This window comes from Bos mutus, chromosome 18 (assembly GCF_027580195.1).
Source record: "Bos mutus isolate GX-2022 chromosome 18, NWIPB_WYAK_1.1, whole genome shotgun sequence".
Lineage (NCBI taxonomy): Eukaryota > Metazoa > Chordata > Mammalia > Artiodactyla > Bovidae > Bos > Bos mutus.
The window spans coordinates 2,647,360-2,664,788 of record NC_091634.1 but is presented as its reverse complement, the minus strand read 5'-3'; the positions used below and the strand labels follow the sequence as shown (position 1 = coordinate 2,664,788).

At 40.7% G+C, this 17,429-nt stretch overlaps 1 protein-coding gene across 4 annotated transcripts in view; it reads left to right on the top strand.

The window, feature by feature from the left end:
* LOC102281374 (zinc finger protein 432) overlaps window positions 1-17,052 on the top strand; it is a 29,236-nt gene extending 12,184 nt beyond the window's left edge. Inside the window, exons 1-6 of one of the 4 annotated variants that reach the window (XM_070387013.1) lie at window positions 5,799-5,949; window positions 6,380-6,419; window positions 8,629-8,811; window positions 10,526-10,652; window positions 12,621-12,716; window positions 13,364-17,052. In XM_070387013.1, coding sequence (XP_070243114.1) covers window positions 8,797-8,811; window positions 10,526-10,652; window positions 12,621-12,716; window positions 13,364-15,093 — 1,968 coding nt within the window. In that variant the 5' untranslated portion in view covers window positions 5,799-5,949; window positions 6,380-6,419; window positions 8,629-8,796 and the 3' untranslated portion in view covers window positions 15,094-17,052. Of the gene's footprint in view, window positions 1-5,796; window positions 5,950-6,379; window positions 6,420-8,628; window positions 8,812-10,525; window positions 10,653-12,620; window positions 12,717-13,363 lie in introns of those variants that run through there. The other 3 variants (XM_070387012.1, XM_070387014.1, XM_070387015.1) reach the window with 3 other exon arrangements.
* The last annotated feature ends 377 nt before the right edge of the window (window positions 17,053-17,429 follow it).

Sequence of the window (17,429 nt, the reverse complement as noted above, 5' to 3'; positions counted from 1 at the left end):
TCCAGCCATCTCATCCTCTGTCATCCCCTTCTCCTCCTGTCCCCAATCCCTCCCAGAGTCTTTTCCAGTGAGTCAACTCTTAGCATGAGGTGGCCAAAGTATTGGAGTTTCAGCTTTAGCATCATTCCTTCCAATGAACACCCAGGACTGATCTCCTTTAGAATGGACTGGTTGGATCTCCTTGCAGTCCAAGGGACTCTCAAGAGTCTTCTCCAACACCACAGTTCAAAAGCATCAATTCTTTGGTGCTCAGCTTTGTTCACAGTCCAATTCTCACATCCATACATGACCACTGGAAAAACCATGGCCTTGACTAGATGGACCTTTGTTGACAAAGTAATGTCTCTGCTTTTGAATATGCTATTTAGGTTGATCATAACTTTGCTTCCAAGGAGTAAGCGTCTTTTAATTTCATGGCTACAGTCACCATCTGCAGTGATTTTGGAGCCCCCCAAAATAAAGTCTGACACTGTTTCCACTGTTTACCCATCTATTTCCTGTGAAGTGATGGGACCAGGTGCCATGATCTTAGTTTTCTGAATGTTGACCTCAGTGACTCCTTAATTGAAAGGAAGGTGTCTCTGTTGCACTTCATCTCTGAAAGTTATAATGTGATACATTCCCCTCTGTGGGCTTCCCTGGTAGCTCAGATGGTGAAGAATCTGCCTGCAATGCAGGAGACCTGGGTTCGATCCCTGGGTTGGGGAGATCCCTTGGAGAAGGAAATAGCAACCCACTCCAGTATTTTTGCCTGGAGAATCCTATGGACAGACCATGGGGTCACAAAGAGTCAGACATGACTGAGCAGCTAACACTAACACTCCCCTCTTTGAAGGGACATGAGTCTTCTTTTCCCACCCAGGATCATTATATGGTTAGCTCTTGCATTTCTTCAGTTCTAACTTTACTCAGTTTGTTGTTTCAGCCTACCAAAGTCCTTCAAAGGAAATGAAATACATTTAATCTGACAATGTAACCCAGCATGTTTGGATGTGCTTAACTTTATACATCTCACTTGGAGGAACAGAGCTCAAAATTCATGAATAATCTATCAGCAAAGCTCTGGCTCTAGAAGACAGTTCCCTTGCTATATACACACCATCCAGAAAAAAACTTTTTAACAACTGTTTCCCTTGACTTGGTCCTGTCCTAGGACCTAGAGATGATGACAGTGATGAACTTAAGAGGAAATTCTTTCCACCTTTGAGCTGGCAATTGTTTAAAGGCTAGATTTCATGCCTATGGTAATTTTACCCACAGTCAAAGATAATCAAAGTATGTGTACACCTACATGAGTTGAAAAGGACATATAAGGAATGAAGTATTTCTGATAATTTTCCGTTCAAGGTGAAAGGTTGTTGCGTGAAAGATGACAGGATTCTTGACCTCTGGAGGAGAGGAATTCAGTCCGGGGCCAGTGACGAGGCTTGATCACTCATAGCTTTGTGTGACAAAGTTTTATTAAAGTATAAAAGTGATAGACAAAGCTTCTGATATTGACATCAGAAGGGGGCAGAAGGAGTGCCCCCTTGCTAGTTTTTCGCAAGCTGTTTTATGTCTGTTAGAAAGCTATTAATCAGATAAGAGAGACAGCTCAAGACTGAGGGAGTTTCACCAGGCCCCTCTCCCACAGTATACATTTTTTTGAGATAGGATGGAATGAGGTGTGTCATCCCCCAGCCATAAAACAATTGATATGAATACTGGTTTGTTGAGCTATTATAAGCCCAAGGTTTGAGAAAAGAAAAAGTTAGGTAGAACCATTTTGAAGAAAGGCAAATTCCAAAGCAAATACATAGTTTCATTAACATAGCTTAAGTAAAACATTTTCATAAGGAAAATGCATTGGTTAGCTCAAAGTTTGAGAAAAGTTCAGTTCAGGTGGAAACAGGTATCATCATGGCAACACAGAATTTTATGAGAAACCTTTTATTTTTGTATAGAGAAGGAAAAAAATCTGACACCTGCTGCTTAAGGGAGAGAGAAAAAATTCTGACACTTGCAGCCTATTTCCTCCCTTTGGAGATACCTGGCCTTCCTGCCTGTTACCCTCTCAAAGGGACATATTAAAAGAGAAAGGGGAAATAATTCACTTAATTTTACATAGAAAAGGGTATGGATACTTTTTAAAAAATGTTCACATTGTTCCACCTAGATTATAAATTGTTTGTTAGTTTATACATAATGGTATAGTCCCCAGTTCATAGCAAAATAGGAAATGAATTATATGTAGATTTGAAAATTTAATGATCTCAGGAACTAACCTAAGTTATTTTGTCGCTGAAGGAAAGGACCTATTGGAAAGCGATTCTCAGGGTCAGAATTATTGCAAGAAACCTTTTTGAATAGAGGTTCCTGTCAGAATATAAGATGGGCAGATCAGAGAAGGAACAGTGAGATATTTAATCCTAACGTCTTAGTGTGACATAATGATGAATGTATTTGGTCACTGCTCTTGGTTCCTGACACAAAGGTCATGAAACCCTTGGAATTTCCTGAGTGATGGGAGTGATAGGAACATCTTACACAGAACTGTTAAATCCCTTGGAATTTCCTAGGTGATAGGAACATATGCTCTCATAAAGTGACTCTGGGTGGGCTTCTGCCTATCTCTTAAGTGCGACTGGTCACCAGAAAGACCAAACCATGATTAGAAGCTTGGAACTTTCTACTTTATCCTCATATACTATGGGGATGGGAGAGGGGCTAGAAATTGAGTTAATAATTATTCATTTAAATATATATATGTCATCATTTGAATTTCCTATCTTTAAAATGTAGCCATGAGTCAAGTATATATTTTTTAAAGGAAAGGCAACATACATATGTATATGTTTAATAATATGTGTAATGATATATACATGTTTGTCAAAAAAGGACCTTCCATATTGTGTTGGGGGGCTTCCCTGGTAGCTCAGCTGGTAAAGAATCCACCTGAAACGTGGGAGACCTGGGTTCAATCCCTGGGTTGGGATGATCCTCTGGAAAAGGGAATGGCTACCCATTTCAGTATTCTTGCCTGGAGAATTCCATGGACAGAGGAGCCTGGCAGGCTACAGTCTGTGGGGTCACAAAGAGTCGGACACAACTGAGTGACTTTCACTTTCACTATTGTGTTGGGGGGTCCCCAAGACCACCCTCATGTCTGATAATCTGCTAGAAAGACTGATAGAACTCAGAAAACTTGTTATCCTCCAGGTTACATGTATTACAGAAAGAATAGACACTAAAATCGGCAAAGGAAAAAGGAAAAACCACACCCACACTGATTTAGGGTGGAAGCTATAGAGTCCATGGTGTCAGTGGACCTCTGCAGGGACTGGAAACTAAAATCAGGCCTGTGGGTTTCCTTCCAGCCTGCTGGGATCCAGCCCCAGATAAAGACTGGACATTGGGGTTCAGGGGAGCTCCTGGTTGGTGATACCCCCTGCCTGCCTGCTGTCACACATTTATGTCAGGAAAGTAACCCTCACTATTATATATAAAATAGATAACCATGGGAATTCTCTGGCAGTCCCATGGTTAGGACTCTGCCCTTCTACTGCAGGGGACACAGATTCTATCCTTGGTTGGGGAACTACTATTCTGCAAGCCTGAAGGTGTGGCCAAATGAAAAACATAACCAAGAGCCTATAGACAGAGAACTATACTAAATATTTTGTAGTAACCTATTAAGGAAAAGAATCTGAAAAAGAATATATATTCACGTATGTGCATGCTAAGTCACTTGAGTCATGTCTGATGCTTTCTGACTCTATGGACTATAGACTGTCAGGCTCTTCTATCCATGGGATTCTCTAGGCAAGAATACTGGAGTAGGTTGCTATGCCCTCCTCCAGATCTTCCCGAACCTGCGTCTCTTATGTCTCCTGCATTGGCAGGTGGGTTCTCTACCACTAGCACCATGTGGGAAGCCCAATATATATGAATAATTGAATTGTTTTGCTATATATCTGAAACTAACACAACATAAATAGACTATACTTCAATTTTAAAAAGTTAATATTTTTTAAATTAAAGGGATTTATTATGTATATGTCAAACTCTGGCTTCCCTGGTGGCTCAGATGGTAAAGAATCTGCCTGCAATTCTGGAGACCTGGGTTCGATCCTTGGGTTGAGAAGATCTGGAGAAGGGAATGGCAACCCACTCCAGTATTCCTGCCTGGAGAATCCCATGGACACAGGAGCCTAGCCGGCTGGAGTCCAGTGTTGCAAAGAGTCAGACACTACTCAGCGACTAACACCATGTAAAACTGACTCACTTTTCTGTGCATCCGAAACTAACACAACATTGTAAATCAGCTATACTTCAATTAAAAATAAGGGGGAATAAAGTCACACTGCCCATGATTCCATTGTTGGAAAGGCGGCTGGAAGCTCCATTTGGAACTTCCCCAGACTCGGCCCCTCCAGTCTGTTCCCTTGGCTGATGTTAATCTGTGTCTACTTCAGCTGTTATGAACCCTCATTTTGAGTACAACAGCTTTCAGTAATCCTGAGCCCCTCTTACAAATTATTGTCATTTTAGGGAATATTGGAAAATAGAACTAACTTCTTGCTATGACCTTTGGTTACATGACTATCAAGTCACTTTCTGAGAATTGTTTATGGCATTGGCTATAGGGTTAAACATATTCAAGCCAACAGGTGAACCTGGGGTTTGTGCCACAGCCTGTGTTCTCAAGATCTGTTTCCTCAGGGTGAGTGAGTCTTCGAGCTTAGGGCTGGGGTGATGGGAGAAATATGAGCTGGAGCAGGGCATAAACTGGGTAGTATCCCTGTAAATGACTGGCAAAGACTTCTTGGGGAGGCGATGAAGATGCACGGAACTGGGAAAACCAGTTCTTTGAGGTCATTGTTGTACACGGATATTCATAGTTCTATTTGCAGTATCCAAAAAAACGAACCAATTCAAAGGTCCACCCATTGGTAAATGATTATCCAGTGAGTATCCAACAATGAATACTAAAGCAACAAAAAGGAACGAACTATTGATACTTTAGTAATGATGAATTTCAAAACAATTATGCTATGTGAAAGAAGCCAGAACCTACAGTACTAATTTTACGAAAAGAATGCAGACTAATGTATAGTGACAGAAGACTGTCCTGTGCTGCCTAGGATATGCAAGTTTTGTATTTCGGCCGTGTAATTAGCACACTTGAGAAGTGGCTCACAACGTCCACTGTTTCTGCTCACATTGTGATCGCTATACTAATCAGTTTCCCAAACCTCGGTTTTCCTCAAACACTTAACCTGACAATTCCACGCCTAGCCCCGCCCCGCACGAAGCACTTGCTTTGAGTACGGACACAGAACTTCTAAGATGGCTGCTTCCACGGTGCTCCTGCCTAATGGCTACAGAGCGCCTCCATTTTTTTTTTCCCAAGCACGCGTAAGGTTTCTTACGGTCTCTAGATCTTTTCGGGGTTAAACCAGTGATCCAGATGTTCGGAAGTAATTTTAATTTCCCACAGAGCTGAGACGCCACAGCCATTAACAGCCGCTTAAAATGTATGCCCGCACCCTTCTGGTCTTGATGGGCTCCGACCTTAGAAAGCGGGCCCTGTCCATTCAAACGAATTTATCCTCACGTCATGATTGCTTTGTATGAGCTCAAACCTCTTAAAATGGCCCCATTTTCCTTGGGCCAGGAAATAGAATTTCGGCCGTGGTTTCTCAGCAGACCCGTATGCCGTCTATACGACAGAAGCGCAAAGATGGCGGCCCCCAGGGGGCCGAGGCGGCAGTGGTGGCGCGTACATATGAGCTCATAAGGAAATGCCGGAAACGCCCTATCGTTCACCATAGAAACGCGGTAAAAACGCCGTTGACCCTTGACGGTTGGTGTCCGTAGAGGGGCTGGGCGAGGGGACCAGAAGTAAAAGAAGCTTAGGGAAGAAAGTTAGGCCCTGAAGAGGTGGCTGCAGGTTCAGGAGAGAACCAGGTGGGTTTGTGTGTCTGTAAAAGGCGGGGACGGGGGCGGGCTGTCGGCCTTTAGGTGGGTTGTGGCTCCTTCCTGCCCGTGAAGGTAGCACAAGGGGGGGTGGCGGTTTGATTTTGTTTTTGAGGGGAGCGTGTACTGAACGTCCGTGATCGGAGTGTCTTTGGGGTCAGTCATGGGCTCTGGTGGTCACCGAAAAGTCTGAACAGATCAACTACCGAGAGTCCTGAGGTCAGGGTTTAGCATCTTGGCGGTTGACAACTAGTGCGGTGGGGATTGTCAGTGAATGCGGCGTCTTGTTCGGGTTTTCGAATAATTTGGAGCTCAAAGTCGAGGAACCATTAAGGGAGGTCAGTATACGTGTGTATCTGACCTGGTTTGGTGTTAGTCGGGTGGAGGGTGAGGTGGGTAATGGTCACTGTCTTTCGTGCAGAAATGCGTGACGCAGAAGGCTTGGAGGCTCCGGAACCCTGGTAGGTTCGTGTGTTTAGCTCAGACTTTGGCTAATGAACTTAACATTCCCCGAAAACTTCAGGTCCAAGTCCCTGGACCCACCAGTTTTCTAGTCCCTTTAAATTTTGTCTTTATTCTTCTTCCTGCAAGTTGGCTCCCTTATTCATTTCCCCAGTATTTATATTTTTGAATTGTTTTTATATTTGTATTTATAGCTCATATTCTTTTTTTTTTTTTTTTTTTGAGTTTTGTGGTTTTTTTTTTTTTTTTTATTTTAATTGGAGGCTAATTACTTTACAATACTGTGGTGGTTTTTGCCATGCATTCACATGAATCAGCCATGGGTGTATATGTGTTCCCCATCCTGATCCTCACTCCCACCTCCCTCCCCATCCCTTCCCTCAGGGTCCTCCCAGTGCACCAGCCCTGAGCACCCTATCTCATGCATCGAACCTTGACTGGTGATCTATTTCACATATGATAATATACATGTTTCAATGCTATTCTCTCAAATCGTCCCACACTCACCTTCTCCCACAGAGTCCAAAAGTCTCTTCTTTACATCTGTGTCTCTTTTGCTGTCTCGCATATAGGGTCATCATTACCATCTTTCTAAATTCCATATATATGTGTTAATATACTGTATTGGTGTTTTTCTTTCTTACTTTGCTCTGTATAATAAGCTCCAGTTTCATCCACCTCACTAGAACTGATTCAAATGCATTTTTTTTTAATAGCTGAGTATCCACAGCTTTCTTATCCATTCGTCTGCTGATGGACATTCTAGGTTGCTTCCATGTCCTGCCTATTGTAAACAGTCCTGCTATGAACATTGGGGTACACGTGTCTCTTTAAATTCCAGTTTCCCCAGTGTGTATGCCCAGCAGTGGGATTGCTGGGTCGTATGGCAGTTCTGCTTTCAGTTTTTTAAGGAATCTGCGCACTGTTCTCCATAGTGGCTATACTAGTTTGCATTCCCACCAACAGTGTAAGAGGGTTCTTTTTTCTCCACACCCTCTTCAGCATTTATTGTTTGTAGACTTTTTGACAGCCATTCTGACCAGTGTGAGATGGTACTTCATTGTGGTTTTGATTTGCATTTCTCTGATAATGAGTGATGTTGAGCATCTTTTCAAGTGTTTGTTAGCCATCTGTATGTCTTCTTTGGAGAAATGTCTATTTAGTTCTTTGGCCTATTTTTTGATTGGGTCATTTATTTTTCTGGAATTGAGCTGCAGGTGCTGCTTGTATATTTTTGAGATTAATTCTTTGTCAGTTGCTTCATTGGCTTTTATTTTCTTCCATTCTGAAGTCTGTCTTTTCACCTTGCTTATAGTTTCCTTTGTTGTGCAAAAGCTTTTAAGTTTAATTAGGTCCATTTGTTTATTTTTGCTTTTATTTCCATTACTCTGGGAAGTGGGTCATAGAGGATCCTGCTGTGATTTATGTCAGAGAGTGTTTTGCCTATGTTTTCCTCTAGGAGTTTTATAGTTTCTGGCCTTACATTTAGATCTTTAATCCATTTTGAGTTTATTTTTGTGTATGGTGTTAGAAATTGTCCTAGTTTCATTCTTTTACAAGTGGTTGACCAGGTTTCCCAGCACCACTTGTTAAAGAGATTGTCTTTTCTCCATTGTATATTGTTGCCTCCTTTGTCAAAGGTAAGGTGTCCATAGGTGCGTGGATTCATCTCTGGGCTTTCTATATTGTTTCATTGATCTATGTTTCTGTCTTGTGCCAGTACCATACTGCCTTGATGACTGTAGCTTTGTAGTATAGCCTGAAGTCAGGCAGGTTGATTCCTCCAGTTCCATTCTTCTTTCTCAAGATTGTATAGCTCATATTCTTTTTCTGATTTGCTCATTGGTCCTTGTGTTGAAAATGTATTTAAACAAGGGATATGAAGACTTTTTAAAGAGATGTCAGGGCAACAAAATTTAAAGGAAGAATTTTACAGTTTCTCAATCCCCAGATGGCTTTGTCTGTATAACTGTGCTGAAAATTACCTGCCACTGAAATGTAGTGATGTCCTAATTCTCCTTGGCCACTTCCCCCATCAAATTCATGCTACTCCCACATATTCAGGGAATTAGGTTTCACTGGCCGGAGGTGTGAATTTTTCTGGGAAATTAAATGGAGAGACAGAAATACTGGGGACCATAGTATTAAGGTGAGCTCACAGAAAGTAGGAATATAATCCTAAAAGTAATTTTGCTTTTCAACCCACAGGTTTAACCAACAGACAAGATATGAATAAAGAAAGAGAAGGTTCCAGGACCTAGATATTGTTATTTATGGGGACACTCTGGCAGCTGTGATATCTAACTAGAAATTAACAGGAATATCCACAAGAGACAGAACCTCTGCATTGCCAACTGTTTTCAGAGAACAGAGAATATGATCCAGGCGCAGGTTACTCATGTCTTATTTTATTCTCTCCTTTATTCCTTAATGGATTTGTAGAGCCTGTAAAAAAAAAAAAAAATCCAGTTCAGTAGAGAGAAATAAACTGAATCTAACCCCAACACCATGGCAAAGTGCGATTAAGAATGTAGTGTTTATGTGATTCCTATGAAACTATAGTGTTAGAACATCATGTGTATCTGTCACTGACTCTGTGTGCACACCTGCAGATGTGTGTCTATTTACAAATGTATGTGGGTTCATGCACATATCTGTGTACACATCTGTTAGGACGTTTTGTGCAAAAAATTACACTCTTAAAGAACATCCTATTGCCCTAAGATGATATAATTTAAACATCCAAATGAATAATGACTGCAATTGTTCAGTGAATATTAGCTGTATAAAATTCCATTTGTCTATGTGCTGTACTGTTCTTAGTCACTCAGTTGTGTCTGACTCTATGTGACTCCATGGGCTTTAACCTGCCAAGTTCCTCTGTCCATGGAATTCTCTAGGCAAGAATACTGGAGTGGGTTGCCATTTCCTCCTCCAGGGGATCTTCCCCACCCAGGGATTGAACCCACGTCTCCTGTGTCTCCTGCATTGCAGACAGATTCTTTACCCACTGAGCCATTTGTCTATAGTCATACTCAAAAAAACTGTGTTAAACTATGTAAAGCATTTAGAGGAGTGCCTGCCACGTGGTAAGGGCTGTATGAGGTCATCCATGCCTTTAGTCTTTGACAGCACTTAATACTAGGATATTATCAAATTGTATGATTTTCAGTAATCAATTTTTTTTTTTTGGCCATATTTTGCATTTACCTCATCACAGATGAGGTTGAAATCGGTCTTGTATATTAATTGATCAGCTGCATTTTTTCTCTTGAGAAATGTCTGTCCTTATCATTTTTACATTAACAAGATTATCTTTTTCTTCTGATTAATGAATCATTCCTATGTACTATATATTGATTCTTTCTCTTTTATTTTAACCTCGCAACGTGGCATGTGGGACCTTATTTCCTTGACCAGAGATTGAACATGCACTCCCTGCAGTGGAAGCATGGATTCTTAAGCACTGGACTCCTGGGGAAGTCCTCTTTGTTTATAAAAAATATTTTCCTGGCTTGTCACTTTTCTTTCAGCTTTGCTCATGATATCTTCTTTAAAATCTTTTTTAAATTGAAGTATAGTTGATTTACAATGTTATGTTAATTTCTGCTGTATACCAAAGTGATTCTGTTATACATTTATATACATTCTTTTTTCATACGATTTTCCGTTATGGCTTGTCACAGTATATTCTCTGTGCAGAACATTAGAACTTTATTTATCCATTCTATATATATAATAGTTTGCATCTGCTAATCCCAAACTCCCAACCCATTTCTCCTCCAACTCCCACTTTGGCAACCATAAGTCTATTCTCTGTGTGAGTCTGTCTCTATTTTGTAACTAGGTTCCTTTGTGTCATATTTTAGACATGGGACTGAGCCTTTACCGTATGCCACATGGTGCTCTCTTCAGGTTGATTGTGTCAGAATTGAATGGTAGGACACACAGCTGGTGTCAGACAGTTGCTTGGTGGTGTGTTTAAAAAAAACATGAAAATTTGTGTCAAAATCGTACTTAATATGAACAGGACAGCTTCCTTTATATTCTTTATGAATGAATTGAAGAGAAACACTCATATTAAACCAGGAATCTATTACTCCAGGAAATCTTGTCATTCAAGGATGTGGCTGTGGACTTCACATGGGAAGAGTGGCAGCTCCTGACCCCTGCTCAGAAGACCCTGTACCGGGATGTGATGCTGGAGAACTATAGCAACCTGGTGTCCGTGGGTGAGGACAGCTCCCTTGGGTCCTTCAGAGGGTCCCCAATCAGTGGCTTTTATTTTCTCAGCTGCTTAAACTTTGAAATACTGCAGTGCCCTATGGCAGATTCTTATTGCCTCTTCTAGCTCCTGTTGAAAGGATATATACAATGTGCTATGAACTGTTTTTATGCCCAACATGACTGACACCAAATGTCTGGGTTTTTTCTATACTAGTAACCAATTCTCCTACTCTCCATGTACAGCCTGGGTGTCCCGCAATTCAATCCTCTTTTGACAGTAACCACCCAAACTCAGCATCATACCCCAGAGGCTTACAGGCTCACTTCAGATGTTAGTTGAACATATTAGGTGTCCAGGGTACCCACACTTCTGTTTGACTTGACTATAAACTGAGCCTTTGGGACTTCCCTAGTGGTCCAGTGGTTGAGACTTCGCACTTCAAATGCAGGGAGCACAAGTTTGATCCCTGGTTGGGAAACTAAGGTCCCACATGCCATGGGGCATGGCCAAAAAAAAAAAAAAATTACATTAAAAAAAAATATCAAGTATTCCCATTCTCCACCCCTCAGCATTTGACAGTTTGTTAGAATGGCTGACAGAACTCAGGAAAGCACTTAACTTACCATTACCAGTTTATTATAAAGGATAAGACTCAGGAAAAGTCAAATGGAAGAGATGCTGGGGCAGAGTTAAGGGGGAGGGATCATGGTCCTTCCACGAGTGCTCCAAGTGTGTCACCTTGATGTGGTCATCAACCCAGAAGCTCCCCCAGCCTGGTTGTGTAAGGGGTTTTATGCTGATTTCATTGTGAAGGCATGTTTTTTTAAGTCACTGGCTGTGGGTGGTTAACTCAGTCTCCAGTCCTTTCTTTCTCTGTGGCGGGGGTGAAAAGTGAAAGAAAGTGAAAGTCTCTCAGTCATGTCCGACTCTTTGCAACCTCATGGGCTATACAGTCCACAGAATTTTCCAGGCCAGAATACTGGAGTGGTTAGCCTATCGCTTCTCCAGCGGATCTTCCTGACCCAGGAATCGAATGGGGGTCTCCTGCATTGCAGGTGGATTCTTTACCAACTGAGCTATCAGGGAAGCTCATGGCAGGGGTAGGAGGAGCTGAAATTTCTAACCTTCTGTTCATGCCTTGGTTTTTCTGGCAGCCAGTCTCCACTCTTAAACTCCCTAGGGCCCCTAGTCACCAGTCATCTTATCAGCACACAGAAGACACCCATCACTCTTGGAGACCAAGGGTGTTGGAAGTTCTTGTGCCAGCAACTGGAATTTGACCAAATGCTGTAACAAAAGAGGTTTCTGCCATGCCTCTCACATAGGAAATTACAAGGGCTTCATTTTTATTTTAATTTTAAAAATATTTATTTGGCTGTGCCAGGTCTTCCCAGGTGGCGCTAGTGGTAAAGAACCCGCCTGCCAGTGTAGGAGATACAAGAGACTATGGTTTGATCCCTGGGTCAGGAAGATCCCCTGGAGAAGGTCATGGCAACCCACTCCAGTATTCATGCTGAAGAATCCCATGGACAGAGAACCTAGCGGGTTAGAGTCTGTAGGGTCACAAAGAGTCAGACACAACTGAAGTGACTTAGTACACACACCAGGTCTTAGTTGTGGCAAAAAGGATCTTCAAGCTCTGTTGTGGCATATGGGATCTTTAGTTACAGCATATGGGATCTAGTTCCATGACCATGGATCAAACCCAGGCCCTCTGCATTGGGAGCTTGGAGTCTTAGCCACTGGACCACCAGGGAAGTCCCTATGAGGGCTGCAGAAGCTCTCTGCCAGAAACCATGGGTGGAGACCAAAGCGATATCATCATATCATAACATCCCATGAGTCTCTCCTGAGTGCAAAGCCTCTGCTTGGCAGATGTGAAAACCAATCCCTCAAATGTAAAATTCTCCTGTCTTGACCAGCCCCAGCCCAATTCAGTGGGACTAAGTCTTCTATCATTTCCCATAAACAGGGTATCGAGTCAGCAAATCAGATGTGCTGTTCAAGTTGGAACAAGGGGAAGAACGATGGATGACAGAAGATGAAATACACAGTCATACCTGGCCAGGTGAGTGAGAAATGGTTGGTAATTGCAGATGTCCTGAGCTAGACAGGGAGAAGAGGCTGGGGAGTGTCTGAAAATGCAGAAATTGTGCCTCTGCATAGCTCTTCCCATAAAAGAACTTTTAGGCCTTGAGAGGGAAATATACCCGTTTTTGCTTCTGAGATCTGATCCTTGATTTTATTTTACATCTTGATTTTTGTTTGTCTTGTTTTTGCCTTCCTTGGATTTTATAACTCCTTTGAACCCTGTCACAAATCTGTTTCACTTCTCTGGCTGTGGAATTCCACCTTCCAGGCCTCAGCTCAAGAAGAAATCTTTGTGTTTTTTTTTGTTTGTTTGTTTTTTTAAATTTTTGGCCACACTTTAAATTTTTTTTTTTTTTTTTAAATTTTGGCATGTGGGATCAAACCCATGTGCCCTACAGTGGAAGTACAGAGTCTTGACCACTGGCCCACCAGGGAAGTCCCTGTATTACTTTGGTTTTACCAATGTGTAAGAAATAAGGAACATTTATACAGGGAGTGTTTGTTTCATACTGTTGTTATAAGGTTGCCACTAAAGTACCATTTTTAAAAAAACACCAAGGAATTTTTTAACCAATTTTATTCCAAACAGGAATAAAAAGGATTCATTATTCTCTTCTTTCCTAGAAACTGGCAACATTGGTAATCATCTGCAGGTTGACTGGGAAAATAAAAAAATGCTGAAAGGTATTGAACAATACCAGGAACGTAATACATTTGGAAATCCTGTTCTTCAAAGCCAAAGTTATTTCTGTTTCAGGCAAAATCATGATATGTTTGAGTTCTATATAAAAACTTTGAAGTCAAATTCAAGTTTAGTCATTCAGAGCCAAAGCTATGAAATTAAAAACTCTACTAAATGTAATGGAGATGGGAAATCATTTCTGTTTGGTAAACATGAAAAATGTCATTCTCCAGTTAAATGCCCTGTAAGTGCAAAACCCATCAGCACTAAGTCCCAAGTCATTAAGCACCAAATAACTCACAACATAGAGAAAGCCCATATATGCAGTGAATGTGGGAAAGCCTTTGTTAAGAAGTCTCAGCTCACTGATCATCAGAGAGTTCATACAGGAGAGAAACCTTATGGATGCAATCTGTGTGCAAAAGTATTCTCCCGGAAGTCCAGGCTCAATGAACATCAGAGAATTCATGAGAGAGAGAAATCTTTTATATGCAGTGATTGTGGAAAAGTCTTCATCACGAAGAGCCGTCTGATTGAACACCAGCGAACTCACACAGGAGAGAAACCTTATGTATGCAGTGACTGTGGAAAAGGCTTCCCAGGGAAGCGTAATCTCATCTTACATCAGCGAAATCATACTGGAGAGAAATCCTATGTATGTAGTGAATGTGGAAAAGGCTTCACTGCAAAGAGCATGCTCACTATACACCAGCGAACTCACACCGGAGAGAAACCATACATCTGCAGTGAATGTGGGAAAGGCTTTACCACAAAGCACTATGTCATCATCCACCAACGGAATCATACAGGAGAGAAACCCTACATATGCAATGAATGTGGGAAAGGTTTCATTATGAAGAGCCGTCTGACCGAACATCAGCGAATTCATACAGGAGAGAAGCCGTATATGTGCAATGAATGTGGAAAAGGCTTTTCCAGGAAGGGTAATCTGATTGTACATCAGAAGACTCATACAGTAGAGAAATCCTATGTATGTAGTGAATGTGGAAAAGGCTTCACCTTGAAGAGCATGCTTACCGTACATCAACGAACTCACACTGGAGAGAAACCCTACATCTGCAGTGAGTGTGGGAAAGGCTTCCCATTAAAGAGTCGGCTGGTCGTGCATCAGCGAACACATACTGGTGAAAAACCTTACCGATGCAGTGAATGTGGGAAAGGCTTCGTTGTGAACAGTGCACTAATGATACATCAGCGAACTCACACTGGAGAGAAACCCTATACATGCAATGAATGTGGAAAAGAGTTTGCCTTTAAGAGCAATCTTGTGGTACATCAGCGAACTCATACTGGAGAGAAACCCTTTACATGCAGTGAGTGTGGAAAAGGTTTCACCATGAAACGCTATCTCATTGTACATCAACAAATTCATATGGGAGAGAAGTCCTATATATGCAGTGAATGTGGAAAAGGTTTTGTCATGGAAACAGAGCTCATTTTACATCAGCAGATTCATACTGGAGAGAAACCTTATGCCTGCAGTGAATGTGGCAAAGGCTTCTTTGTGAAAAGCCGTCTAGTGGTTCATCAGCGGACTCATACAGGAGAGAAACCTTTTGTATGCAGTGATTGTGGAAAAGGCTTCTCCTCAAAAAGGAATCTCCTTGTACATCAGAGAACTCATAATGGAAACAAACCATTAAAGCGATGACTATGATTACACCTACAGGAAGAAAATAGGTTTGTCCAACATCAGAGATTTCTAACCTTTATATATACTGACTGTGGAAAATCCTATTCAGCATTGGTATTGGTCTCATTACTCACCAGAAAATTTACACAGGAGACAAACTGTATGTATGCAATTGATGTGAGAAAGCCTTCAACACAAATTCAACACTCATTGTACCTCAAAGAACTCATAAAAGAGACAGACTATGAATCCAGTGATTGGGGGTAATCTTTTGTCAACCCTTGTTAATACACATGAGAAACATATAGGTCAAAGTATATAATTCTTTGTAGAAACTCTGAACTCATTATATACAAGTGAATTTTTTAGGATAAAAAAGATGATAGTTCAGTGAACTGTTTAAACATAAGTGTGCTCCTAGCATACTTGACTATCGTCAGTGTAGATTAGCCTGCTGCTAGATTTCACCCTTAGGAAATATGAAATTTGCATAGGGGTGAAATTTAATGAAGAGAATGTGCTAGTGCCTTCAGTGATCAGTTACCTAACATTGTATGTCTAAATTAACATGTAGGAAAAGCTCTGATACATTCAATGCAGAAAAAGCTCAAGGAAGCATTTTTAGGTAGTAATTATATGAAAAGTGTATGCTAAGATAAATCCTATGAATGGAGAGGCTAGGAAAGCCTTCTATGGAAATAAAAAACCCTATCTCATCAGTGATCATAATAGATCACCAATGAGCTCATACATAGTAACAATATGATGATCGTGGGAAAGCCTTTGCCTGGAAATAAAACCTCAGTAAGTTGCCTGATATGCATGCTGGAGAAAAATTTTCAGATGGCAATGAATATGGCAGGATTTCAGTGATACATTCTGCCTCATTGCTTTTCATGAATTCACACAGAAATAAAATGGTTATGGACCCACTAAATATGGAGTAACTTTAGCAAAATATCAGAATTTTGAAGGAAAGAAACCTCATGAAAATGACATATACTTGAACTTTCTATCACATGTCTAAATTTATTATACACCTGATGTCCATTTTGGGGCAGAATACCTTGAACCATATCAATGATTCCATAATTTTAAAGTGGGCTAGTCTCGACACTAATTTGTATTGTTATATACAATACAGGAGTGTTCTGTGCCCACTTTGTATTATTATATGTTTCACTCTTGCATTTCTTAGGTTCTAAATTCAGCTGTCTACAATGTACTTCAACGTAAAAAGGAATATATTCATAAATGTAATCCAACATAACGATGTATTTATCTAAGTTTATAAGTAGGATTAGGTAGTTTACAAAGACTTTAAAAATGATTTTTCTAAAATTCGTTTTGAAATAGTTTTAGACTCCCAAGTAATTACAAAATATAGCAAGTTCCCACATACCCTTACTCAGTTTCTTCAGTGGTGTTATCTTACATAACCATAATACATCATCAAACCCCAAAAAATGACATTGGTGCAGTGCTGTTAAGTAAACTGGATCTTATTTGGATTTTAGTAGGTTTTTGCATGCACTAATTTTATGAAGTTTTTTGTTTTTAGTATATAGTTTTAAGAAATTTTATCTTATACATAAGATTTCTGTAAACCCCACCACAATTGGGATGCAGAATTGTGCCCACACAAAGAAACATCCTCATGTTACCCCTCTGTGGTCACACTCTTCCCCCAACCCTGACCATGGTGACCACTGGTCAAATTCCATCACTCCAACTTGGTTATTTCAACAATGCTGTTAAAATGGAATCATACTGTGTGTAGCCTTTGAGATAGGTTTCGTTTCACTCAGCAAATTGCTGTTAAGATCCATCCAATTTTTTTGGTGTATAAATAGTTTTACTTGTTAATAGTATTCTTTTGTATGGATGTACAATAACTATCTATTAACTATTGACAGATGTCTGGGTTGTTTTCCAGTGTTTCATTGTTTTGAATAAAACCCTATGAACATTTATGGACCCAACTTTATGGCAAAGTAAGTATTTGTTCCTTTGGAGTAAATACCCAGCTGTCATATGTTACATTTGTGTTTAACTTTATAAGAAACTGCCAAATTTTTCTTTAGTGGCTGTACTAATTAACATTCTCACCAGTAGTGTATGAACACCCTGGATGTTCCATGTCTTTTCTAGCAGTTGGCACTGTCATACTTGATTCCAGCCATCCTGTCACGTACGTGGTAGTAGATAATGATGGCCTTAATTTACAGTTCCGTAACAGTGATATCTCAACACTTCTACCTACATTGAGAACCATATCAGGTAAAGTTGTCATGTCTGCTTTCAACCACCCAATGTAACTTTAAAAAACTCGAAAGGAGACTAGCCTATTATAT